Below are 24533 nucleotides of genomic sequence, written 5' to 3'. Positions count from 1 at the left end.
ATTATCTCTCCAGGATCTATTTTCCAAGTTAGTGGTTTTTCCAATAAGATATTTCACATCGCTTCCTATTTTTTTTTTTGGTCTGGATTTGTTTTATAGTATCTTGATTTCTCATAAAGTCATTAGCTTCCAATTGCTCCAATCTAATTTTGAAGGAATTATTCTCTTCAGTGAGTTTTTGAAATTCCTTTTCCATCTGGCAAGTTCGGCTTTTTAAGGCATTCTTCTCCTCATCGGCATTTTGGGCCTCTTTTGCCATTTGAGTTAGTCTATTTTTTAAGGTATTATTTTCTTCAGCATTCTTTTGGGTCTCCTTTAGCAGGCTGTTGACTTTCTTTTCATGATTTTCTTGCATCATTCTCATTTCTCTTCCCAATTTTTCCTCCACTTCTCTTATTTGATTTTCAAAATCCTTCTTGAGCTCCTCCATGGCCTGTAACCAACTCATATTTTTCTTGGAAGCTTTTGATGCAGGAGTTCTGACTTTGTTGTCTTCCTCCCATTCCATGCTTTGATCCTTTTAGTCCTCCCAAATGGATTCTATGATCTGTTTGTGCTTCCTCTGCTTGCTCATATTGCCAGCCAATTATTTGACTTTTGAGCTCTTTGCCATGGTAGAACTGTGCTTCCAGAATGGAGAGAGCTTTGTCCCAAATTTCTGGGGTTTTCACAGTTGCCAGGACTATTAGGAGGGCACCCTCTCTACAGCCCCACAAGCTCTGGCACACCCCAGTACCAACACTCAAGACCATGATCCAGATCCAAGCAGGTTAAAGCAAGAGCAATTACCCTCTGAATGGTCTCTTGGTTCCCCTACAATTTGCAAGTCAGGAGCTCTGGAAGTAGCCACGGCTGCTACTGTATCTCTGCCACCTCTTGCCCTGGTGGCAGGGGCCGGATTGCACTCTTCTGTCCTCCTGTTCCAACAGAATTCCACACTGACCTTTTACTTTATCTTTGGCATTTATGGGTTGAGAAGTCTGGAAACCACCACAGATGCTGGTGATTCACTGTCCTCAAGTCTGCTCTGGCCACCGCTGCTCAGGGCCACCCTGGGGCCAGAACCACAGGCTCATGTGAGACTGTGCTCAGCATCCAGGTTGGTGTGTTAGACCCTTCCTGTTGGCCTGCCGTGCTGCCTTCTGTGGGAGATTTGTTTCTCTCTGTCACTCTGTGGGTTCTGTAGCTCTAAAATTTGCTTAGAGTAATTTTTTACAATGTATTGGAAGTGACTGGAGTGGGAGTTCATGCCAAGTTTGTGCTTCTATTCCGCCATCTTGACTCTACCCCCCTGAAAATCCAGGTTTTTAGTAATTAAAGATCCTTTTGTGGTACAAAATAAAATATTTTTTTTACATTTAAAGGTATAATTTAAGTTTTAATTCCTCATTTAAAATGAGAGAAGCAGTCTGATGAAAAAGCACATATTGATATTTTAAATTAAATTTCATTTTATTTTGAGTTCCAAATTCTTTCCCTCCCCCACCTATTGAGAAAACAAGAAAAATAAAGTCCATTACAAATATGTATAAACATACAAAACAAATTTTTGCATTAATTATATTCCCAAAAAATAGGAAAAGAAAGAAATAGAAGAAAAATGTTTAATTCTGCCCTCTGACTCCATCAGTTCTCTTTCTGCAGATGGACAGCTTATTTCATCATGAGTCCTTTGAAATTATGATTGGTCATTATGATGAGCAGAGTTGCTAAGTCTTTCAGAGTTGATTATTTTTACGATACAGTATTACTATATAAATGGTTCTCCTTGTTCTGTTTACTTCTCTATTTTAGTTCATACAAGTCTTCCCTGTTTTTTCTGAAACTATTCCTTTCATCATTTCTTATAGCACAATTGTTCCATTACATTCATATACTATGACCTGCTTAGCCATTCTTTAGTTAATGGGCATCTCCTCAATTTTTAATTCTTTGCCACCACAAAAAGAACTACTACAAATATTTTTGTACATATGGGACCTTTTCTTCTTTCTTTTCTCTCTCTGTGGAATAGTTCTAGTAGCTTTGTTGCTGGGTCAAAAGATATGTATATTTTAATAGCTTCTGGGGTCAGTTCCAAATTGCTACCTCTGTCTTTGGAGTGTAAGAAGGTGGAGTATCAAACTCCTCCTGATGTCTTCCTTTATAGTGGGCAAAAATGAGACTCTCAACTCACCCCACTTTGCATCTGCTCACCTGACTGCTTCAATTCTATACAACAAGATGTCCTGACTAGGATAAATTCATCATTTCTAACCTCACCACCATGTTCCTAAATCAAGTATTGATTGATACCACATCCCTAAGCCTCCTCTCTCTCTGACAGACTGGAGGACAGAATACCAAACTCCTCCCAATAATTTTCTTTACAGAGGATAGGAACTAGATTCTCAGCTCATTCCACTTGGCATCTTCTGTTCTACCTGGTTTCAACTCCATGGAACAACCACCTGGTGTCCCTTCCCTCCTCCCAACTTTCCTGCCTCCTTTTGTGTGTCCCCACATTATAACATGGGGTCATTGTGAGCAGCAACTGTCTTTCTTTTTATTAACTATACCTCAGTGTATAACTGAGTGTATAACTTAGCACAGTGCCTGGCACATAATAAGCACTTAATTTAATTGAATCAGATTGCTTTCTAGAAGGGCTGGATTGGTTCACAGCTCCAACAACAATGCATTAGTGTACCTATTTCCCCACATCCCTTCTAGCATGTCATTTTCATTTTTTTTTCTCAGCTCACCAATATACAACAGGCATGAGGTGATACTTTAGAGTTGTTTTAATGTACATTTTCCTAATTTTTAGCTATTTAAAGAATTTTTATATGACTACTGGTGACTTTGATTTTTCTAAAAACTGCCTGTTCCTATCCTTTAACCTTTTAGCAAGCAACTGGTAAATGACTCTTACTTTTTATAAATTTGAATAATTTCCTTATATATTTGAGAAATGAGAACTTTATCAAAATACCTTGCTGTAAAATCCCCCTCTTCCCCAGTTTCTTGCTTTCTTTTTGCTTTTTGCTGTACTGGTTTTTGTTTTGGCAAACCCTTTTTAATTTAATATAATTAAAATTATCCATTTTATTTCCTGTGAACCTATCTAATAATACCTTTTAGTAAAATGTGGTTTCCCTGTTTATCTCTTTTAATTAGGTTTAGTTTTGCTTTTTGTTTTGTCTGAGATCATGATTGCCACCCCTGACTTTTTTACTTCAGGTGAAGCATATTACATTCTGTTCCAGTCACTTATTTTAAATCAATGTACAGCTTTCTGTTTCAAGTATTTTTCTGGTAAACTACATATTGTTGGATTCTGGTTTCTAATCCATTCTGATAGTTTCTTCCATTTTATAATGACTTCATCCCATTCATATTCACAGTTATGACTGCCAATCATGTATTTCTCTCCATTCTATTCTACTATACTTATCCTTTTTTTTTACCCTGTCCCCTCTTTAAGAATCTGTTTTACTGCTGAACACTGCCTCCTTTAATATGCCTTCCCCTCTTTTTTCCCCTCTTTCCTTTTCCATTACTATCAATTTTATTAACCTCTCTTTTGATTTTCAGGATTTCCATTTTGGTGTTTAATTGAGGAATTAAAAATGTTCTGTTTTTCTAATTTGTTTTGTTTTTTTTAAGTTGCATGCCCAATCCGTTCATTTGATCCTTCTCTCTTTTATTCATGTATACATTTAGATACATATTTTCCCCTAAGCACTGCTTTGGGTGAATCCAACAAATTTTGGAATGTTGTCTAATTGTTTTCATTCTCTTTAATGAAATTTTTAAAAATGAAATTATTGATTGTTTCTATTATTTGTTCTTTGACACACTTGTCTTTTAGGATTAGATTATTTCATTTCCAATTAATTTTTAATCTCTCTTTCCATTGTTCATTATTGAATGTAATTTTTATTACATTATGATCTGGAAAGGATGCATTTACTATTTCTGCTTTTCTGCATTTGGTTGTGAGGTTTTTATGTCCTAATACATGGTCAATTTTTATGTAGCTGCCAAGTACTACTGACAAAAAGGGGCATTCCATTCTATTCCCATTTAATTTTCTCCAGAGATCTATCATATCTAAATTTTCCAGAATTTTATTCACTTCTTTAACTTCTTTCTTGTTTATTTTTTGGTTGGATTTATCTAGTTCTGAGAGAGGAAAGTTGAGGGCCACCCCTACTAGTACAGTTTTATTATCTATTTACCCCTGTGACTCATTCAACTTCTCCTTCAAAAATTTAGATGCTATGTTATTTGATACATGTATGTTTAGTATTGATGTGACTTCATTATCTCTATGGTACCTTTCAGCAAGATATAGTTTCCTTTTTTAAATCTCTTAATTAAATCTATTTTTGCTTTTGCTTTCTGTGAGATCATGATTGCTACCCTTGCTTTCTTTGCTTGAGCTGAAGTATTAAAGATTCTGCTTCAGCCCCTTACCTTTACCTTGCACATATCTCTCTCCTTCAAATGTATTTCTTGCAAATGATATATTGTAGGATTCTGGTTTTCAATCCATACTGCTATCTGCTTCTGTTTTATGGGTAAGTTCATCCCATTCACATTTATAATTATGATAACAGTGTATTTCCCTCCATGATATTTTTTTCTTGTTTGTCAGCCTCTCTCTTTTACCTGCCCCCTTTTCCTCTGCACAAGTGTTTTACTTCTGATCACCACCTTCCCCAATATACCCTCCCTTTTGTCAGTCCCCCTTCCTTCTTCTATTATCCCTGTCCCTTTTTACTTCCTTATAGGGTAAGATAGATTTCTATATCCATCTGAATGTGTCAGTTATTCCCTCATTGAGCCAATTTTGATGAGAGTAAGATTTAAGCTTTGCCACCCCCCCCCCCATTATAATAATTTTTTCATGCCTATTTATGTGAGATAAGTTACCTCATTCAAACTCTCTACTCCTTCTTCTACTGCAAGCTTCAGGGTTTTGGTTTTGGGTTTGTTTTTTTCTTCTGCACTGTTCTTTTCAGAATTAGTTCTGGGGTTTGGGAAATTTTTGGTGCTTCCAAGGCAGTGTGACTTAAGGAAAGATGTAGTCACTGCTCTTTTGGCATACACTCTGGTCCTTACCCAGGAAGGGTCCCTGATCCCTTGGAACTGTAATTGATACTGCTCTTCAAGGTCCCTGCTCCCTTGGGATGGGAAGCAATACTGTTCCTTAGAGTCCCTGATCCCTTGAGGCTGGAATTGATACCATCAGGGCTTTCAGTCTCTCCTCTCCACTCTTAAACTATGACCCAGAAGTGGAAATAGGTGATGGAGTTGACAAACAGTTGCCTTTCAGGGCTCCTACTTCGTCTTCACCAAAAGTGCTCTTCTCTGCTCTTGAACTATGACCCAGAAGTGGGTATAAGCAATGGAGTTTGGAAATCGTATCTGGTCCTGTGTCTAGTGCTAGCATAGGGGTACTCTGTAAACTCTTTCTAACAAGTCGCCAGATTCCGTCTCTGGCTTGACAGCTCCCTAAGCTTCATCTGCTTCTGTCACCATAACCTAGTTCTACCACTGGTGCTTCTTTAACTCAAGCTCTGGGGTAAGTCTCCTCCCCCATGTCATGGATCTCTTTTTTAACCCCCTTTGTTGTCTTGGGCTGGAAGAATGTCTCCCTCTGACCTTTGGTTGGCTCTGCCACTCCAGAATTCGATTTGCAGTGTTAATTTAAAGCTGTTTAGGGGCAGCCAGGTAGCACAGTGAGTAAGAGCACCAGCTCCAGTGTTGAAAAGACCTGGAGATTGAATCCCAGGCTCAGACACTTAGCACCCAACCAGAAACACCTGGCCGTGTAACCTTGAGCAAGTTACTTAACCCCAATTGCTTAGGGGCAGCCAGGTGGCTCAGCGAGTAAAAGCACAGGCTCCAGTGTCAGGATGACCTGGATCAAATCCCGGGCTCAGACACTCAGCACCACACCCAGAAATAACTGGCTGTGTAACCTTGAGCAAGTTACTTAACCCCGATTGCTTTAAAAAAAAAAAAATTTAAAGCTGTTTGGTGGGGAATGTCGGGAAAGCTCAGCTGAGTGCTTCTCCACTCTGCCATCTTGGCTCCACCTCTGGAAGTCTCTTCCTTTTCTCTTAACCCCTTTCCCTCCTGCTTCCCTATAGGATAAGATCAATTTCTATACCCAACTGTGTATTTATGTGTATTCTTCCCTCCTTGAACCAGTTCTGATGACAGTGAGTTTCAAGTGTTGCCTGCTCCCTCCCCATTATATAAACACTTCCTTGTAGATTCCATATATGTGAGAGAACTTTCCCTGTTCTTCCTCTCCTTTTTTCCCTTCTCCCAGGGTATTCCTCTTTTTTACCCTTCCTTTATCCTTCTGAGATCATCCAAATACAATAGAATCACACCTAGGTTCTCTGTCTAATTAGACAATTAGACACCCTCTAAGAGCCTTGGTCAAATAAAGTTCTGAAGGAGGTTAAATGTATCATCTCTCCATATAATAACATAAACAGTTTAACCTTTTTTATAGCCTTATGAATTCTCATTCATATTTACCTTTTTATCCTTCTCTTAAGTACTGTGTTTGTCACATTTTCTATTCAGCTGTGGTCCTTTCATCAGGAATGCTTAAAAATCCTCTATTTCATTAAATATCCATTCACCCCCCCCACCTTAAAATTATATTCAGTTTTGTTGTGTAAGTTATTCTTAGTTGTAATCCTACATCCTTTGCCTTCTGGAATATATTTCAAGACTTCCATTCCTTAATTTTGGTAGTTATTAAATCTTCTTTCATCCTTATTGTAGTTCCTTGGCACCGAAATTCCTTCTTTTTGGTCATTTGCAATATTTTCTCCTTGGTCTGGGAATTCTACATTTTGGGGTTTCTTTCAGGAGGTTTCAGGAGATTTTCAGGAGGCAATCAGTAGATTCTTTTAATTTCTACTTTGTCCTCTGGTTCTAAGATATCTATGTGTTTGGTTTTTTTTTTTTTGGTAACTTCTTAAAATATGATGCCTAGGCTCAATTCTAACTTTTATTTTCTTCAGCAAGATTTTGTAACCTCTTTTACAAAAGTGGTAATTCTCTTTTCACAATTTTCTTGGTTACCTCTCATTTCTTTTCCCATTTTTTTCACAACGATGTTTATATGGTTTCTTAATTTTTTTTCTTTTAAAAAATCTTTTTGGTTAGCTCTTGCTTTAACTCTTCTAGGGATTCTTGTTGAATTTGTGTCAAATTTGCATTTTTCTTTGAGGTTTTGCTTGTAGATTTTTTCAAGTCATTGTCTTCTTCTGAGTTTGTGTTTTGACCTCTTCCTTGTCACTATAGTAGTTTTTTATGGTTGGGTTCTTTTTTTGTTTGCTCATTCTATTTCTTGACTTTTACACTTCAGAGGGGAAGGGGGAATGTATGGTCTGAACTTCTGCTCCTTTCCCAGCTTGGTCTGGGGACCAACAAGTTTTCAATCCTTCCAAAGTAGCATGATACAGGTCACAGGAGGGCAGTCTGTTCACTGCCCTCCTGGTCTGAGCTCTGCAATTTCCTGACCTGGCTTGGGTCTGTTGGCTTATGTGTAGTTGATATTTAGTAGAAAGCTGTTGTATTCAGTCACTGTTAGTTCTTTGGAAGGTTCTGAAGGTTTAAGAGCAGCTGAACTGCTAGCTCCTCTTTGGACTTTGTCTTCTGCCTTGGTTTTTCCACTGCAGGGTTATGTTGTGTATTGTTATATTACATTCTGGAATTTGTTCTGTGCTTATTACTCAGCTAGGACCTTGCACTTGGCCATGGCTGCTCTTCTCTTCCCTGGTCTCTGATGCAGAACTGGATAATGGGTGACAGAGCTGCTAGATAGTGCCTGTTCCTGCCCCACGTGTTAGTTCAGGAGTGTCTAGGTCTTCTTTCTGTCCCAGTTCTTCTTGCGCTGGTGTTTTATCTTTGTTGTCTTTCCATCACTGGGTACTAGAATGTCCCTGTCTTGCCACTACTACTGCACTGTGAACCGTTTACTTTTTCTTAGCTTTCCCAATCATAAGTCATTCAGGCGTTTTTCCTAGATTGTTAGGGAGTAGGTATGTTCAGGGGCAAAAATGCTGATGTCAAATGTATGGGAAGGTAGAGTCAAGATCACACCACCATCTTGACTCTACCTTCCCATACATTTGACATTTCAATCCTAGTTGCCCAAATATTCCCTAAAACATCCTTTTAACTTAGAACATGAATATCCAGGTTTCAAAACCAATTGAAAACAAATAGAAACACACTGTTAGCACCCACCAAGGTTCCAATCCATCCTATTCTACTTCACATTAGTATTATACAGAGGTGGAAGTATATTATTTCTGTATATGATGCAGGTATGAATGCAATTTGACCTTACCTGTGGGAGCTCTGCCATGAGGTAATAGAAGCCTTTGTTTTCTTCTCCAAGTAGGGCACTTGCTGGCAAACGCATATCTTCAAAAAACAACTCTGCTGTATCCTTTTTAAAAAAGCACACAAGTCAAGAAAAAAAATCCTATTTTATGATCATACGAGGATAAATACAAGGAGATAGTATCTTTCTACAAACTTACATGTAAAAAGGACAAGAAATCTTGAACCATACTAAGATTTTTACTTGGTTACTTTTTTAGTTTTTAAAAGTTTTTTTTAGTTTTTGGTTATTTTTACTTGGTTTACATGATGTGTGGGGGAAAATCCATTTGGCTAAGAGTGATAGAGACTATATGTAATACGTGAGATGTATTGCAGGTTAATAATAATAATTCATAAAAACAACCACACTAATAGTATTTACATAGCACCTTCTATGTGCCAGGTATTCTGCTAAGTGCTTTTACAAAACTCATCTTATTTGATCTTCACAACAACCCTGGGAGATTATTACTAATCTCAATTTACAGATAAGAAAATGGAGGCAAATAGAGCTTGTGACTTTCCTAAGGTCACACAATTAGTAAGTGTCTGAGGCTGGATTTGAACTCAGGTTTTTCTAACTCTCCAGCACTCTGATTACTGCCCCACCTAGAAAGTTCAATATCAAGCAAACGTTGTTATTAACTAACTATTGCATGCACTATGACTTACCTGAGCTTTCAATCCCATTTTATGAAGCTTTTGTCCCTTGATGAATCCTTTCATCCCATTTTCCACTAGGAAAAGGCTAATACCATGGGCAGGAGAGCGAGCTTCACGGTTTGTAACAGCAACGACGATCACTAAATCACTCATCCACCCATTAGTAATGAAGACCTGTATGAAAACATTTAACATCAATATACTTTACAATGCTCCTAGGAGACAGGTATAGTGTAATGTTAGGAGTGCTGGCCTCATAGCCAATAAGACCTGAGTTCAAGTCTCACATACTAGCTGTGTGATCCTAGAAAAGTCAAATTAACCTCTTAGTACTCTAGGCACCTCTCTAAATTGCAGCAGAGGGGTCAGTCTGCATTGGTAAGGGTTCCCCATGGCAATGAAATCACAGGTCCAGTCTTTATGCCTGTTTTGTAGTGTTCCAAGTCTGTGTGCTGAAAAGGAAGACTGCTATTTCATTCAGAATAAGTCAAACATATTATGAGATGCCTGCTCCCCACTTGTGTAGAGTCAGCTAACCAACAAAAGCATTCATTTCTAAGAAAGGAATGTAACAGAAAAAAATCCAAGTGCTGCTAAGAGCAGCATCTCGCAGTATTTGTTCTGCTAAGACTGTAAAAAATGACAGGCAGTATACCTTTTAAAACCAAAAACAGTTATCCACTGGACAGTTAGAAACCAGCCTAGAATGAAATACCACTGTGGGAGCCTGAGGCAAAGTCATATCACAGGACTGTGGCATTTACGTAACAATATTTAAAAGGTCAATTCTGCATAATTCAACAAGCTTTTACTGCTAATCTTCTATGTCCCAAATGGGAATGTCAGGACCTCTCCCCCCCCCAAAGGCTATAGATCACTGGCCTGTTCTTCCTGGGGATACTCATATAAATAAATACAAAGTGCATAAGAAAAAAATACAAAGTAATTTGGATATGGGAAAGGAGAGGGAGCACTCCCAACTGGGGAATCAGGAAAAGTCTCTTACAGAAGGTGGATCTTGAGTTGAGCCCAAAGAAGTTTGCCTTACAGACTGGAGATGGACTACAATGCATGCAAAAACATCAATTAGGCCATTTTGGCTAAAGTGAGTGAGAGGGAAAGCCTGAAACCTTGCATTTTTCTCTTCTTAGGGGTAGCTCAAAGTATAAGATAAAGACAAAGAACAGAACCTGTCACCTGACAAATCACAATAATAACTTACACTTCTTACAATAACCCTAAGGAGACAGTTAAATTAGATCAAAGAATCACAGATTTAAAGTTGGAATATATACCTTAGAGGTAATCTGATTTAACACTCAGGTGAAGAAAGTAAGGCCAAGAGAAGTTAAATGTTTTCCTCTAGCTCACACAAGGAATAGGCTTCATGAACAAGAATAGAACCTAAATGCTGACTCCAAATCCAGGTATCAGTCCAGGATCCAGCTTGCCCATTAGTTTTACCTTCCAGATGGTGGAACTTCAGAGTGCCCAGCCTAATGAATGGCAATAATGCTACTAGAACGTGGATCCCCTGACTACAAATCCAGGGATCTTTCCAATTTGTTATATCTATTTAATTAGATTCAAATCAACAAATATCTCTTAAGTGTCTACTATGTATAGGACAGGAATACTTCACACATATTCTTGACTATTTCTCCTTCAAAACATGGTACTGGATTACCACTTCAATTTTAAACCTAATTTCCTGAGAAGAGCCCTGAACATCTACCTGTCTGTCCTTTAACGCCACACAAAAGATTTTTACTGTATCTTACAAAGGTCTATGGGGTTAAAAGGGGGCATATTACCTTCAGAGAAGAGTCCTACATTTGACCTGGGGTGAGTAAGAGCTCAGTGACTTAGGCATATCCCACTTTAAACTATGCAGTCTCCTTCTGTATCTAGATAGATACCTATCCATAACAGGTTGGAAAATGTTAGAGATAGATTCTAAAAGATACACATAATTCCAGGATTGAGAGACAGCCAGTGCAAAGATGAAGAGACAAGAGATATAGGGTCACGTGTCTGAGAGACAGACAAAAGGTCAATTTGGCTGAATCCTAGCATAAGAGTCAAGAAATAACAGTTAGGATAAAGGTTAGCACAGTGCTTGGCACATGATTCCTTAATAAATGTTTATTGGCTGAGTAATTGAAGGAATAGATTGGGAACATGGTATAAAGAAATGTAGATGACAGAGACGTTTAGAAGATGAAATCTAAGAAAGGATAAAGTAATAAAGCATGTGGCATTAAGTATTTATATATAAATTAAGAGTAATAAACAAGAACAAAGAGCCTTAACACAAGCAGGTAAATTTGACCTCAGAGCTATCACTTTCACTTTGGTGGAATGTGTCTGTCTGATGAATGGAATACAGCTCTAGAAAGATATACTATATTTTATGCACAAGGCACAAAACTTACAGAAGCAGCTAGGAGTCCTAATGGATAGAGTCCCTACCCTAGAGTCAGGAAGACCTAAGTTTAAATTCAGTCGTAGACACTTACTAGCTCTGTGACCCTGGGTAAGTCACTTAACCTCTGTCTGCCTTAGTTTCCTCATCTGCAAAATAATACATGATATGTACAATATAAAAATATTTTAAATAATACATGATATATACAATATAAAATATTTTAAATTTTATACTTTATATAAACAGATTTTTTAAAAATACAAACACAATCAAGCAAAAGAGTCTTGTCATCAAGGAATTTATATCCTACTGGGGAAACAACACATATGGAAGCTAAAAACAGGGTATGAGTTAGAAATTGGACTGAAATCGGTTTGGCCAGAAGTGCTGGGTTGTACATACCTTGCTACCATTGAGAATCCAGTCACTTCCATCTTTCTTTGCATTTGTTTTTACTCCCTGTAAGTCACTGTAATTGGTAAGAAAGAGGAAAAAAATGAAAAGAAACTAATGTCAACACCCAGTAAAAATCCAGTGACAAAACAATACAGAAATAACTGGTATAAAACATAGGAGGCAATATACTAAGGTGGATTTAAACATATCTTTTGAAACTTTCTCAGGGCATAAAGGAAAACACTGTCAACTTAATGTTACAGAAATTATAAGCACTGTATCTTCTGTTGCATTCAAAAGGAGATATATGTGTATATATGTATGTATGCATATACATAGTAATGTACACAACATAGGTAACTATGAAAATGGGAAAAATGTGCATGTCCTATTAGTAAAATGGAAAAAAACCTTCAATTTTGCCTCTGTACTGCCAGTGCCACTGCAGTGCTTGTAACATAGTAGGTGCATAAATATTGATAAGTAATTGATGGCATGATACGAAAGCACTTCAATAAGACCTGAGTTCAGATCTAACTTCTGACACTTAGCAGCTGTGTGACCCTGGGCAAGTCACTTAACCTCTGTTTGCCTCAGCTTCCTCAACTGTAAAATGGGGATGATAATAGCACAGTTAGCACAGTCTTCCCAGGAGCAGAGATCCCAGAGTATGTTTGACCATGGCTGGCCAGATGGAAAAGTTTAAGACAATAAATAAATGGATAGAGAAGAAAGAGTACTAATTTTCTCATTTTATTGGTATGAATGTGTCAAATGAATAAATGTGTTGAATGAATGGTTAAGAACAAAAACAAATGTCTATGGAACAAATGTGTATCTTTCCCATGCCACTGAAGAAGGCAGAACCAAGACCAGGTAAGTGTGGGCATGATGTGATGCTTCCTGGCTAAGATAAGCTCAGCATTTCACCACAGCTTGGATGGTGAGGTCTGACTCAAGTCTTCTGTTACCCAGGGGCTAAGGACTAGATACTCACTGCCCTAGAGCAGGAGGAAGCATAATAAAAGGGAGAGAGGGATTTCAATGTGGGATTTGCCAGACCTTCACAGAAAGGGAGATAGCCTCAGGAAGATGATAGGAATTCTAAGCCAGCAGAGACAAAGTCAACATGAAAAATTTCCTTAAGCACAAATCTGATGATGCCATACTTCCCTTCTCACTCGATTCCAATAGCTTCCTATTGCCTCTAGTATAAGATATAAATGCCTCTATTTAGCATTTAAATATCTTCACAACATGGCCCCAATCTACACCTTCAATTAATCAATAAACATTTGTTATTAAGCACTGGCTCTGTGCCAGGTATTGTGGTAACCTTTTGGCATTATCTTCTATTATTATTTTCCTGTCCTTGTGCTAAGATCCATACAAACTGATCTTCTATCCACCAGACTCTATCTCCTAACTCTTTGTCTTTTTTGTTTTGTTTTGTCTTTTTTGGAGGAGGGAAGGCAGGGCAATTGGGATTAAGTGACTTGCCCAAGGTCACACAGCTAGTAAGTGTTAAGTGTCTGAAGCTGGATTTGAACTCAGGTCCTCCTGACTCCAGGGCCAGTGAACTATTAGCTGCCCTCTAACTATCTGTCTTTGCACTGGCTGTCTCTCAATCCTGAAATTCACTCCTGTCACCCCCCTCCCCCACTCCACTCCATCTCCTCTTCCCTTTACAATACAATACAACGCAACACAATACAATACAATACCCCTTACAATTCAATACAGTACAATACAATACACCTTCCCAGATCCCTTCAGCTGCTAGTGCTGCCCTCTCTTCCATACTACACTCTATTAAACCATGTGAATGAGGGATTCACACTCACTGGGTTGTTGTGAGGATCACAAATGAAGCAGTATTTATAGAATGCTCAGCACAGTGTGTGGCACATCTGTTATTGCTATTGTTCAGTCATTCAGTTGTGTCTCTCTATGACTCTGTGGACCATAGCAAGTCAATACTCTCCGTTGGGTTTTCTTGGCAAAGATACTGGAGTGGTTTGTCATTTCCTTCTCCTGTGGATTAAGATAAACAGAAGGAGAGGTGGCTAGGTGGTGCAGTGAATGGAGAACTGGCCCTGGAGTCAGGAGGATCTGAGTTCAAATCCGGCCTCAGACACTTAATACAAAAACTAGCCATGTGACTTTGGGCAAGTCACTTAACCCCAATTGCCCTCCAAAAAGCAAAAAAAAAAATAATAATAAACAGAAGGTAAGTGACTTGCCCAGCGTAACACAGCTAGTCTCTGAGACAAGATTTGAACTCAGTTCTTCCTGACCATTTCTATTCAAGTTTGACAGTATTGGTATAGTGGATAGGGCTCTGAATCAGAGTTAAGAAGACTGGGCTCAAATCCTACCCCAGATACTTACTAGGGTGAGCTTGGTCAAGTTAGTTAAGCATGGCAGGCCTCCATCTCTTCATTTTACCAATGAGATATTAGACTCAAAGGCCTCCAAGGTTTCTTCCAGATCTAAATCTATGATAATAAATGCTTGTTGACTGAACAACATTATCAATTCTGGAGTAAATTTATGGTTTGTAACCATAGCTTAGGAAAGCTAGTTGGCACAGTGGATAAAGTGCTGGGCCTGGAGACTTCTGAGAAGACTCATTTTCTCAGAAGCTTACTGTGTGACCCTGGGTAAGTCACTTAACCTTGCTTGCCTCAGCTTTGTCATCTGTAAAATGAGTTAGAGAAGGAAATGGGAAACCATGAGTATCTTTCCCAAGAAAACCCCCAATGGAGTCATGAAGCATTGGACAAGACTGAAATGACTCAACAACAACAACAAATCATAGCTTTAGAGCTAAGGAAGAGAAACACATTTTTCTGTTATAAACTGGAAACTGAAGAATAGTTGTTTTCACTAAAGAAACTTGTTAAAACGATAGATCCTGAAGTTCTTGGCGAGCAAAGGTTGTTTTCTGGAAAGACTGCTAAGAATATCAAACAAAATCCATTAGCTTACCTTCCTGCCCCAGGTTCTGTCATAGCTATGGCCCCAATACATTTGCCTGCAGTCATCTCAGGGATAAATCGTTTAATCTGTTCTTCTGATCCATAGTTTGCAATATAGGGCATAACGATGTCTGAATGAAGACTAAATCCGGGGCCTGTACAATTTGAGTATGCTCTTAGAAAGTAAGAGGGTAGGGTGGGAGAGGGGAGAAGAGCAAGGGGAAAAAATTAAACCTAGATAAAACAGGTATTATTAGAGTTGCTTGATTCTGATATTAATATTTCTTTAATATTTTGATGAATCTGTAATCTTACTTGTGTGGGTACTTCCCCTCAACCATGAAGAACGGAACCCATTTACAACAACCTAATGTTTTTCCCTATTTCTTGATATTGTATGCATACCACTGGGCCATCCTTCCCTCTCTCATACCATGATTGGATCATTTTTTTCTTTTACTCTGGTCATACTTTTTAAAGAAATATGAAGTTTTTTTCTTTCAAGGATCAAATGCCAGCCTCATAAATGAACTTTAATGAATATTTGACTAAAATATTTTAATAACTATTTTCAATATCTACAATAAATTGATCAATTTAAAAGATACCATCTCCTTCCTGGCCCTCTCCCCATTCCCATAGACCCAGTGATTTAATCTGAGTTCTCAGGCTTCAAAGAAAAAAATGGCATTAATTTTTGAAAGCAGTTCAGGAGGCAATGTGTCCTCTAGTGGAAAAAGCACTGGATTGTGAGTCAGGAAGCCCAAGGTAGAAAGTACAACCTCATCACCATGTCACCAAGGTAAGTCACATAGCATTCTAGGTCTCAGTTTCCTTATCAATAAAATAAAGGGATTACAGTAAATGATTCCTAAGGTCTTTTCCAGCTCTGCCACACTGTGATTTATGATTTATCACAGAAATATCAATTAACATTAGTAAAAATGCACTTCGACACTTACTGTTCCTCCCAGACAATGGCTGTAGAAAGCAAGTCTCCACCAATACCACCATGTTTCTCTGCAATGTTGACACCTAGCAGTCCTCGTTTTCCAGCTTCTTCCCAAAGTTCCCTACTTACCTGTCCAGCTTTCTCCCACCTGCAAATTGAAGAGAGTTAAGAGTTAGAGAACTTTTCATTTCCCAGATTGTTAGGCCTTCTATTTTACTTATCTTCTAATGGAGAAAGTCAGTGTGTGCCATGATTGACACCTTATACAATCACTGGTAATGTCTTCCCTTATTCTATTATTATTATTATGTTTTTTCTTCTCTCTTCTCTTTCCTTTTCTCCTGCAGATATGTTACGCCTGGCTAGCATCCAGTAGTAACAAGAGGCAATGCTTGGACCTCCTGTAATCCCTTGGATTTAAATAAGATGCTGCTCTTTTGCTGGAAGTTTGAGCGTGCAGGGATGTAATCCTAAAGCAGGATGGACCTGAGAAAGTTATTGGGCAGGCAAAAGAAGGGAATACTGCTCTACTCTTCTTCCAGCTGGAGAAAAGGAAGACAAGTGAGCCTACGATATAGCTTCTGAAAAATGGAACCCTGAGAAATTCAGGTATTTACTTATGATTTAAGTTAATTAATACAATTGCTAGTAGTGTATGTATTAACTCTATTCCTTTGTCTTAGGCCAAAGGAAGCCCTACCGATACTTACCATTTAATAGAAAATCAAGAGGTGCTCATCACTTGAGGAACAGGTGAACAACATAATAGAGAATATAATGGAACAGTATTACATCATAAGAAATGATGAAATGAGTGGTTTCAGAGTAAACTGGGAAGACTCCTATGAACTGGTGCAGAGGAGAAAACCTGGAGGGCAGCTTATACAATGACAACAATGACAACGATAGGGACAAACAGCTTTGAAAGACTCATCAATGCATTTTTTTCCTAATTTAATGGTATTTTTATCTTTTCCAATTACATGTACAATTTTAAATATTCATTTTTTGAAATATTGAGTTCCAAATTTTTCTCCCTCCCCTCTCCTCTGCCCAAGATGGTAAGCAATCTCATATAGGTTATAAATACACAATCATGTAAAACTTATTTCCACATTAGTCATGTCATAAAAAAAGAAACAGAACAAAAAGAAAAAAAACCAAAAAAGTAGTACCTTCGATATGCATTCAGATTCCATCACTTCTTTCTCTGAATGTGAAAGACTCCCTCATGAGTCTTTTGGAACTGTTTTGGATCATCAATGCATTTTTCAACCACAGTTCCAGAGGACTAATGATGAAATAAGCTGCCCACCCCTTCATAAAGACTCAAGGTACAGAATGAGATGTGATCTTTGAATACTGAAAACCTGTAGATCTGTTACAAAGACTGTTTTTCTTTTCTTTTTGGGAAAAGAGGGTGAGTTAACAATGAGGTTCCCCCCCCTCAAAAAATAAATAAAAATGGATCACTGAAGTATTTCATATTTAAATAAGTTGAAAAATGGGTCTTTTTAAAAAATGGCACTTGAAGGTAAATAGGAAAGATGACACCAGTTTGAAGGTCTCAATTTAAAATGTAAAATGCTATCAGGAATTTACAAAGAGAAGGCTTTAGAATTGGGTGATAGCCTAGAATTTATTTCAGCTGCTAGTGTTCATTCCCTTTAATGATTCACCAGGAAAAGTCCCATAAAGTATATGAGTCAAGGAACAAATAAATAAGTCACCTGATGTCACTGTGACTGATGTCACACATACATAGTGTGTATGATTTACAGTGAAGAAACTCTCCATTAAGGCAGGTTGGCACCTATAGTGTTTAAGAATTGTCTGGCAACAACCATTCTGGAGAGCAATTTGGAACTATACCCAAAGGGCTATAAAACTGTGTTTTATACCTTTGACCCAGCAATACTACTGCTGGGTCTGTATCCCAAAGAGATTACACAAATGGGAAAAGGACCCATATGTACAAAAATATTTATAGCAGCTTTTTTTTGTGGTGTCAAAGAATTGGAGATTGAGGGAATGGCTGAACAAACTGTGGTATATGAATGTAATGGAATCCTATTGTGCTATAATAAGAAATGATGGGCAAGAAGATTTCAGAAAAACCTGAAAAGACTTACATGAACTGATGCTGAGTAAAGTAAGCAGAACCAGAACACTGTATACAGCAACAGCAACATTGTGTGATAGTCAACTATGATTGACTTAGATTTTCTTAGTAATACAATGATCTAAGATAACTCCAAAAAATACTATCCACATTCAGAGAAAGACCCATGGAGTCTGAACGCAAATCAAAGCACACTATTTTCACACTTTTTTTCTTTCTTGTGGTTTTCCCCTTTTGTTCTGATTCTTCTTTCACAACATGACTAATGCAGAAATATGTTTAATATGATTATACTTGTGTAACCTATATCAGACTGCTTGCTGTCTTGAGGAAGATAGAGAGGAGGGAAGGAGAAAAAAAATTGGAACTCAAAATCTTATAAAAGTGAATGTTGAGAACAAAAAAAAAGTTTATGACTGATTGATTAAAAAAAATAGTCTGGTAATACTTATCCAGCACATGCCGGAGAATGGATTTGAACTCAGGTCTTCCTGACCTCAAAACCATTCCCTATTCACTACTTCCTGCTGCCTCTGAATATTGGTAAGAAACTGAATATAAGAGTGAGCAAAAGTAAGAATGTATAGCAGAAAGACACTGGACATGGAAAGGGGCTAGACAACTTGGGAGAGAATCCTGAGTCAGACTCTTAGTAGCTATGTGTTCTTGGAGAAGTGTCTTAACTCAGGTTTTTCATTCATTTGTAAAATAGAGATATTTTTGTATGATCCACTTCATAGGGTTGCAGTGAGAAAGCCTTTTAAAGGCCCAGACAAATGCAGGTCATTTTTATTTTTCTGAGTTTGAGGGGTAAATTTCCATTTTTGGAGAATGACCTTGGTTCTGATACATTCTATAAAAATGGCATCTTTCCAATTTAAGTAGATAATAAAAGAAGTAATAATAGCTAGTATTTATAGCATGCTGGGCTTGCAAAACACTTTAAAAATATTTCCTCACCTTGGGAGGCAGGTTCTATTACCATCCCAATTTTATAGATGAGGAAACTGAGGCAGGCAGAGGGTCAGCCACATGTCTAGTCCGGCTGAGGCCAGATTTATACTTGGGTCTTCCTGCTCCATGCCATAGCTCCATCCTCTTCACCCCCTAGTTTTCATTTAGATAAAAAACCCATCTGGTTTTGAAAGTTGTATAATAAAAACATAATTCTTGTCATAATGATGTTAACATATTCAGATTCAGTAATGATGGAGAGCAAGAGCAAACAACTGTGCTGTTTACCCGGTTGGGGAAAAAAACCCAACACCACCAAACTTACAAAAGTATTCTGAATTAAACCAAATACTTCAGGTTCAGCTGTTCATTAACAAACAGGGGACTAACTAATAGCTAGTCAATGTTCTGAAATAGCTATATAGCAATCGAGTCCAAAACATACAAAGTATAAGAGGAATGGGCTTTACCTTTGTAAGATATTGCCATGCTGACGCTACATCTAAACTCATAATATTCAAAATGGAAACAAAAATTATCTTATTTACTCTGTGTGATGTGGAATCACCTCCTCTTGAAAGAACTTCCGGACACTTTCCCTGAACATGTCATGGTCCGAAGAAAAGATTCTCCGAATGCCGACATCTGTGAGGCTTTTGGCAGATGAACTTTCAAGCCGACCTTTTTCTACTGCATGTGAGGATCTTAAAAAAAAAAAATTCAAAGACCCATTAGCAATTTTGCCTTGAATAGTCTGTCACTTTATCCCTATCAGACTATTGTCATCTACAACTTCATTAAACAATGAAAAGTTATGACTTTTCAGGAGAGTCAGTTCAGGACCAGACAATAGTGGGGCAGCTAGGTGGCGCAGTGAATAGAGCGTCAGCCCTGGAGTCCAGAGGACCTAAGTCCAAATCCAGACCTCAGACCCTTAACACTTTCTAGCCGTGTGACCTTGGGGCAAGTCACTTAACCCCAATTGCCCTGCCCTTCCCCCTCCAAAAAGCAAATAAAACAATCCCCTCCACCATAGCAATAATAAAATAACTAGCATTTATATTGTGACTGAAGGTTTGCAAATCACTTTACATACACATCTCATTTGATCCTCACAACAATACTAAGACATAGGTGCTATTGTATCCATTTTATAGATGAGGAAACTGAGGCCAACAGAGGTTAAGTGATTTGTCTAGGGAGGATGATTCTATTTGAATAATGGGTGAATTCTAAAACCACAATTTTTGAAAATTTATTAACTTCACAAAATTCACCTCATATTAAGAAACTATTATAATTTATTATTACTAATTCTGTCTAACGGAATTTTATCATGAGGGAATAAATCAATACATCACATTTACCTAGCACTCAGGTTTACAAAGCACTTTAGGAAGAACAAAGTATCCTGGGAAAGAACTCCGAATAATAACTAACATACACCATAGTCCAATTCTGGTGTTTTCAATTTGAGTCTTCAAACTGCCAATTGTTAAAATTAATTATCTGAAATAAAAAGAAACTGAAGATCAAGCACTTATGATTTAGTTGGCAAAGCTAGTGTTCGCATATAAAACCAGGTCATCTTAGTCCTCAGATGTCTGAGACAACATGTGATTTACAGGGCTGATTTTTAACAAAAGAGAGGGAAAAAAAAATACAGAAACATGTTCTGAACATCGTTTAACTGAAGAAGGCAGATTATGTGATTAGTTAGGGCACCTCTCCCAAGCTTTCTTAAACCCAGAGTAACACCTAGTGTCAAAGTGCGATATACCCCAAAAGTCTCTGCCCTGCAGGTGATGTCTTGTAACCAGCAAGCTCTCGGGAAAGCGGCACCTGCAGTTTGGAGTTAGCAGTCATTTCCCCGCTCCCTCTATCCTCCAGCTACCAACCTTAGAAGGTTCCATTATTTTACTTAGACTCTGGCTCAAGAAAAAAGTGAGCTTCTCTAAGACTGGAAGGAAAACTTAACCTTTGGCTAACTCCCCTTTCTCCCACAGTCTGAACTTAACTCTCAGCCATTATAGAGTCTTTATAATCCTACGATTATTTTATTCCTACAAAGATATATATCTTAGGGGCAGCCAGGTGGCTCAGCGAGTAAGAGCACCGGCCCCCAGTGTCGGGATGACCTGGGGGATTGAATCCGGGCTCAGATACTTAGCAACCCAGAAATAACTGGCCGTGTAACCTTGAGCAAGTTACTTAACCCCAATTGCTATATATATATATACACATATACATATATATATATATATCTTATTCTAAATTTTCTAAAAATTTAGAATAAAATTTTATAAATTGCTACTAAATGTCTTATCAATCTATCTATTCACTAAATCTACAGCCAGGTTAAGTTAGTCTGGTTTAGCAGTTAGGGCTGGCTTTTCCGTAAAGAAGGAGTTTAATCCTATAATCAAACAAAAAATAAATCGTAGGAATCGATACCAATTGATTTCCTCCTCACAACAGGGCCTTTCTGTTGGATAGTGCATGCCTTCACTTTCGAAAGAAGGCGCATGGTGTAAAAGCGTGTATGTACATCCGCGGTTCGCAAAGTGGGCTTCAGGAACTCTGGGGGGCACACTAATGCAGAAAATGTGATGCTATGAGCATCACAAAAGGAAGCTCCGGCGGACGGGGAAGGATCCTCTGAAACCTAAAGTAAGACCAGAAAATTTGCGAACGGCTCCGGCAGTTTAACACGGTCTTTCTAAGAAACACTGATAAAAGCCCAGTTCTCTGGGTGTCTCGGTTTACCCAGCGCCTACTACGTGTCAGGCGCTCTGGGGGTCCTGGGGACAACAAGGGAACACAGGACGGCCCCTGCCCTCGGGGCGCTCCCAGTCTAACGGCGGCAGCCCTGCAGCTGATGAAGAGCCCCTCCGGCCTCCGGCCTCCCAACCCGCTCTTGGGGGATGAAGCCGGACGTCCCGCGTGGCGCTGTGAGGAGACCCCCGGCCCCTCCCCGGGCACCCCACCAGCGAGGATGCCCTTTGCCCCAGGTGGAGACGCTGTCCCACCAGAGCCTGGCAGCCAAAAGGCTAAATTTGGAAACGGCAGCTGCTGGGGCTTCCGGCTGGGGAAAGGAGGCCAAAGTTCACGGTCACGACCTTGGGCCCTCCAGAGAGGGCAAAGGAGGCCAAAGTTCACGGTCACGACCTCAGTGCCTTCAGAGTAGGGCCTCCCCACCTACCTCCAGCTCCAGCCTCTGAGACAGGGTCGGAGTCGCCTCCCCGGCAGCCCGGAGCAACAGCTGGCACGGAGGCGGCGGAGGTGACAGGGCAGGTCCGGGTTGGAGAAGCGGCCCAACAAGTCCGGCTCGGTGGCACCTCAGCCAGGAGGCTACCTCACCCGGCTCCCCTCCCCGCGGCAGGACGCGGGGCTCAGCCTGGGCGCGACCCATTTCCCCGGCGACGCTACCCGCTAGCAAAGGGAACCCCCAAACTTTGTTTCATCCCACGAGGGGCTCCTTCCGCCCGTCTTCCCGCCCCCCCTGCCCCAGCCCGGCCCCGGATGGACACTCGCCTAGTACTTGGGGCGGTGGGGACCAAAGGCTTGCGAGTCAGGCGGCTCCAGCCGCGGAGGGCCCTGCAGAACAGCAGGGAGGCCATGGCCAGGGTGAGGGCGCGCCGAGCTCGAGGACGAGGTCTCCAAGGCGCGGTGACTTCGGCTCTAAACAAGTCAGAGCCCGGGCGGGGTGCGAACCGAGGCTCCCCCTAGCGACCGACCGGGCGGGTGGCGAGGCTGCGTACTGCTCTCCCGCCCGCCAGCCCGCAGTGCTTGGCAGCGAGTCCGAGCCAGAATCCCAGCGGGAGAGCCCGAGCCCGCCCTCCAAAGCCCAGCCCCGGGGCCCACCTCTAAGTCCGGGGAAGTGGAGCTGGGATCAGGCTGTCCGGGAGGCGCCAGGCGTTAATTAGCCTGGGGATACAAAGTCTGAGCATTTATGGAACCCCCGCTTGGGGGCCAAGGTGCAGCCCGGCCTTTCCCGGAGCTCGGCTCTAACCCGGCCGGGCTGGGTAGACCCCGGGTAAATATTTACATACAAGACTACAAGGCGTAGACGGAGAGCGATCTCAGTGGGAGAGGCAAAGCACCGGAGGGAGGGATATCAGCCTGTGGGAAAGGGGCTGCAGTGGCGTCTAGAGGAAACGCAGGGCATACAGGAGGCAGAGGGCAGTCAGTCGGTTAACATTTATTAAGAGCCTTTGATGGTTGAAGAGAGAAAGCATTCCAGCAGTAGTGGCCAGCCAGTGGCTTGTTGTTGTTGTGTTTGTCCTTGGAGAAGAGGACCATGACATCGGGAAGTTGATGCAAGTGAATTGGATTTAAGTGAGGCAGGCTGTACAAAGTCACCAGCCTCACTTTCTCCTCCAGAGCCATCTGGGTCCAGTGGCCAGATATCCGTCAGGACGACTGGAGATGAGTCAGGATGCAGTGGGAGACCCTGGCCCTTTGAGGCTGAGGCCGTTGCAGGTTTTCTCTTAGAGTGAGCTAACTGCCCATTCAGTGAATAGGCCTGTGACGAATGACGGGGAAAAGAAGTGTCCTGTGTGAGAAGCAGAAAGTAAGCCAGAGTCTCTGGATCACGGTGGAGGGGAAACGCAGGAAGAAGCCAGGCTGCCAAGAGATTTAAGCCTCTGAGGATTTTTTGTTGGTTCTGGAGGTAATAGGTAGACATAGGAATTTATAGTGGTCAAATCTGTTCTTTGGGAAAATCACTTTGGCAGGTGAGAGGACGATGGGTTGGAGCAGGGAGAAACCAGTTTGAAGACAATTGCTGTGATAGTCCAGCTAGGAGGTGAAAAGGGCCTCTATAGCAGGTGTGGTTGTGTGAGTGGGGAGAAGGGTCCGGTAGGAGAAATGTTATGAAGGTAAGAAGACTGAGAAGAAGCAGTCAGATAGAAAGAGAGCCAGGTGAGAACAGTCATGAAAACCTATCGAGGAGAGAGTATTCAGGAGGTGATCAGCTATGTTTTAGAGAGAACAAGAAGGATGAATTTTGCCCCCTACTAAGTGCACTGTGACTACAAAGACAAAAATGAAAAAAAGAATATAGACAGCAGGGATGGTGGCAGGGGGACAGTGTATACAAAATAATTTTGAAGAAGGCAGAGAAGGGGACAGATGTGACAGTGTTAGGGAGTAGAATTGGTGAAATTTGACAATGATCGAATATGGAGTGTAAAGGAGAGTCAAGGATGCTTACATTCTTTATCTATGAATGCCTTCCTCCATATCTTCTGCCCCTGGGCCCCCTCTGATTGTAGGGCAGAACCCAGAGCCCTCCAAACCCCATTTAAGTAGGGTAGCCAGACCAGTCACCTCTACATTTCCTACCAGACTGCATCCCTTGGGCTTCTCTAACTGGATACTTCCTCTTCTCTCCCTCTCTTTTTCATCTTCCTTTTTGTTTGTGTATGTTGCCTTCTACCATTAGATTATAAGCTTCTTGAAGGCAGAAACTATCTTTTTCGTGTTTGTATCTCCATTGTTTAGCACAGTGCCTGGCACAAAGCTAATAAAAGTTTATTGACTGACCAACTAAATCTTATAACTTTGAGGGTAATTGGAGGTGGTCTGAAAAAAGATATTCAGATATTTATTTGGCCTTACCTAACT

At 40.1% G+C, this 24533-nt stretch overlaps 1 protein-coding gene across 1 annotated transcript in view; it reads right to left on the bottom strand.

Annotated features, from left to right (window-relative positions):
* Positions 1–22882, bottom strand: part of ACADL (acyl-CoA dehydrogenase long chain) — a 54215-nt gene extending 31333 nt beyond the window's left edge. Inside the window, exons 1-7 of the mRNA XM_069075227.1 lie at positions 22440–22882; positions 19454–19609; positions 15840–15977; positions 14888–15052; positions 11903–11969; positions 9082–9246; positions 8372–8473 (exon numbers count right to left, since the gene is read on the bottom strand). Of these exons, the coding sequence (XP_068931328.1) occupies positions 8372–8473; positions 9082–9246; positions 11903–11969; positions 14888–15052; positions 15840–15977; positions 19454–19609; positions 22440–22525 (879 nt within the window). The 5' untranslated portion in view covers positions 22526–22882. The remainder of the gene's footprint in view (positions 1–8371; positions 8474–9081; positions 9247–11902; positions 11970–14887; positions 15053–15839; positions 15978–19453; positions 19610–22439) is intronic.
* Positions 22883–24533: the final 1651 nt, after the last annotated feature.

The sequence above is a fragment of the Petaurus breviceps genome, unplaced genomic scaffold (assembly GCF_028583685.1).
Source record: "Petaurus breviceps papuanus isolate PSGF00001 unplaced genomic scaffold, PetGlider_PUasm1.0 90903, whole genome shotgun sequence".
Taxonomy (NCBI): domain Eukaryota; kingdom Metazoa; phylum Chordata; class Mammalia; order Diprotodontia; family Petauridae; genus Petaurus; species Petaurus breviceps.
This window is presented reverse-complemented; position numbering and strand designations above follow the sequence as displayed.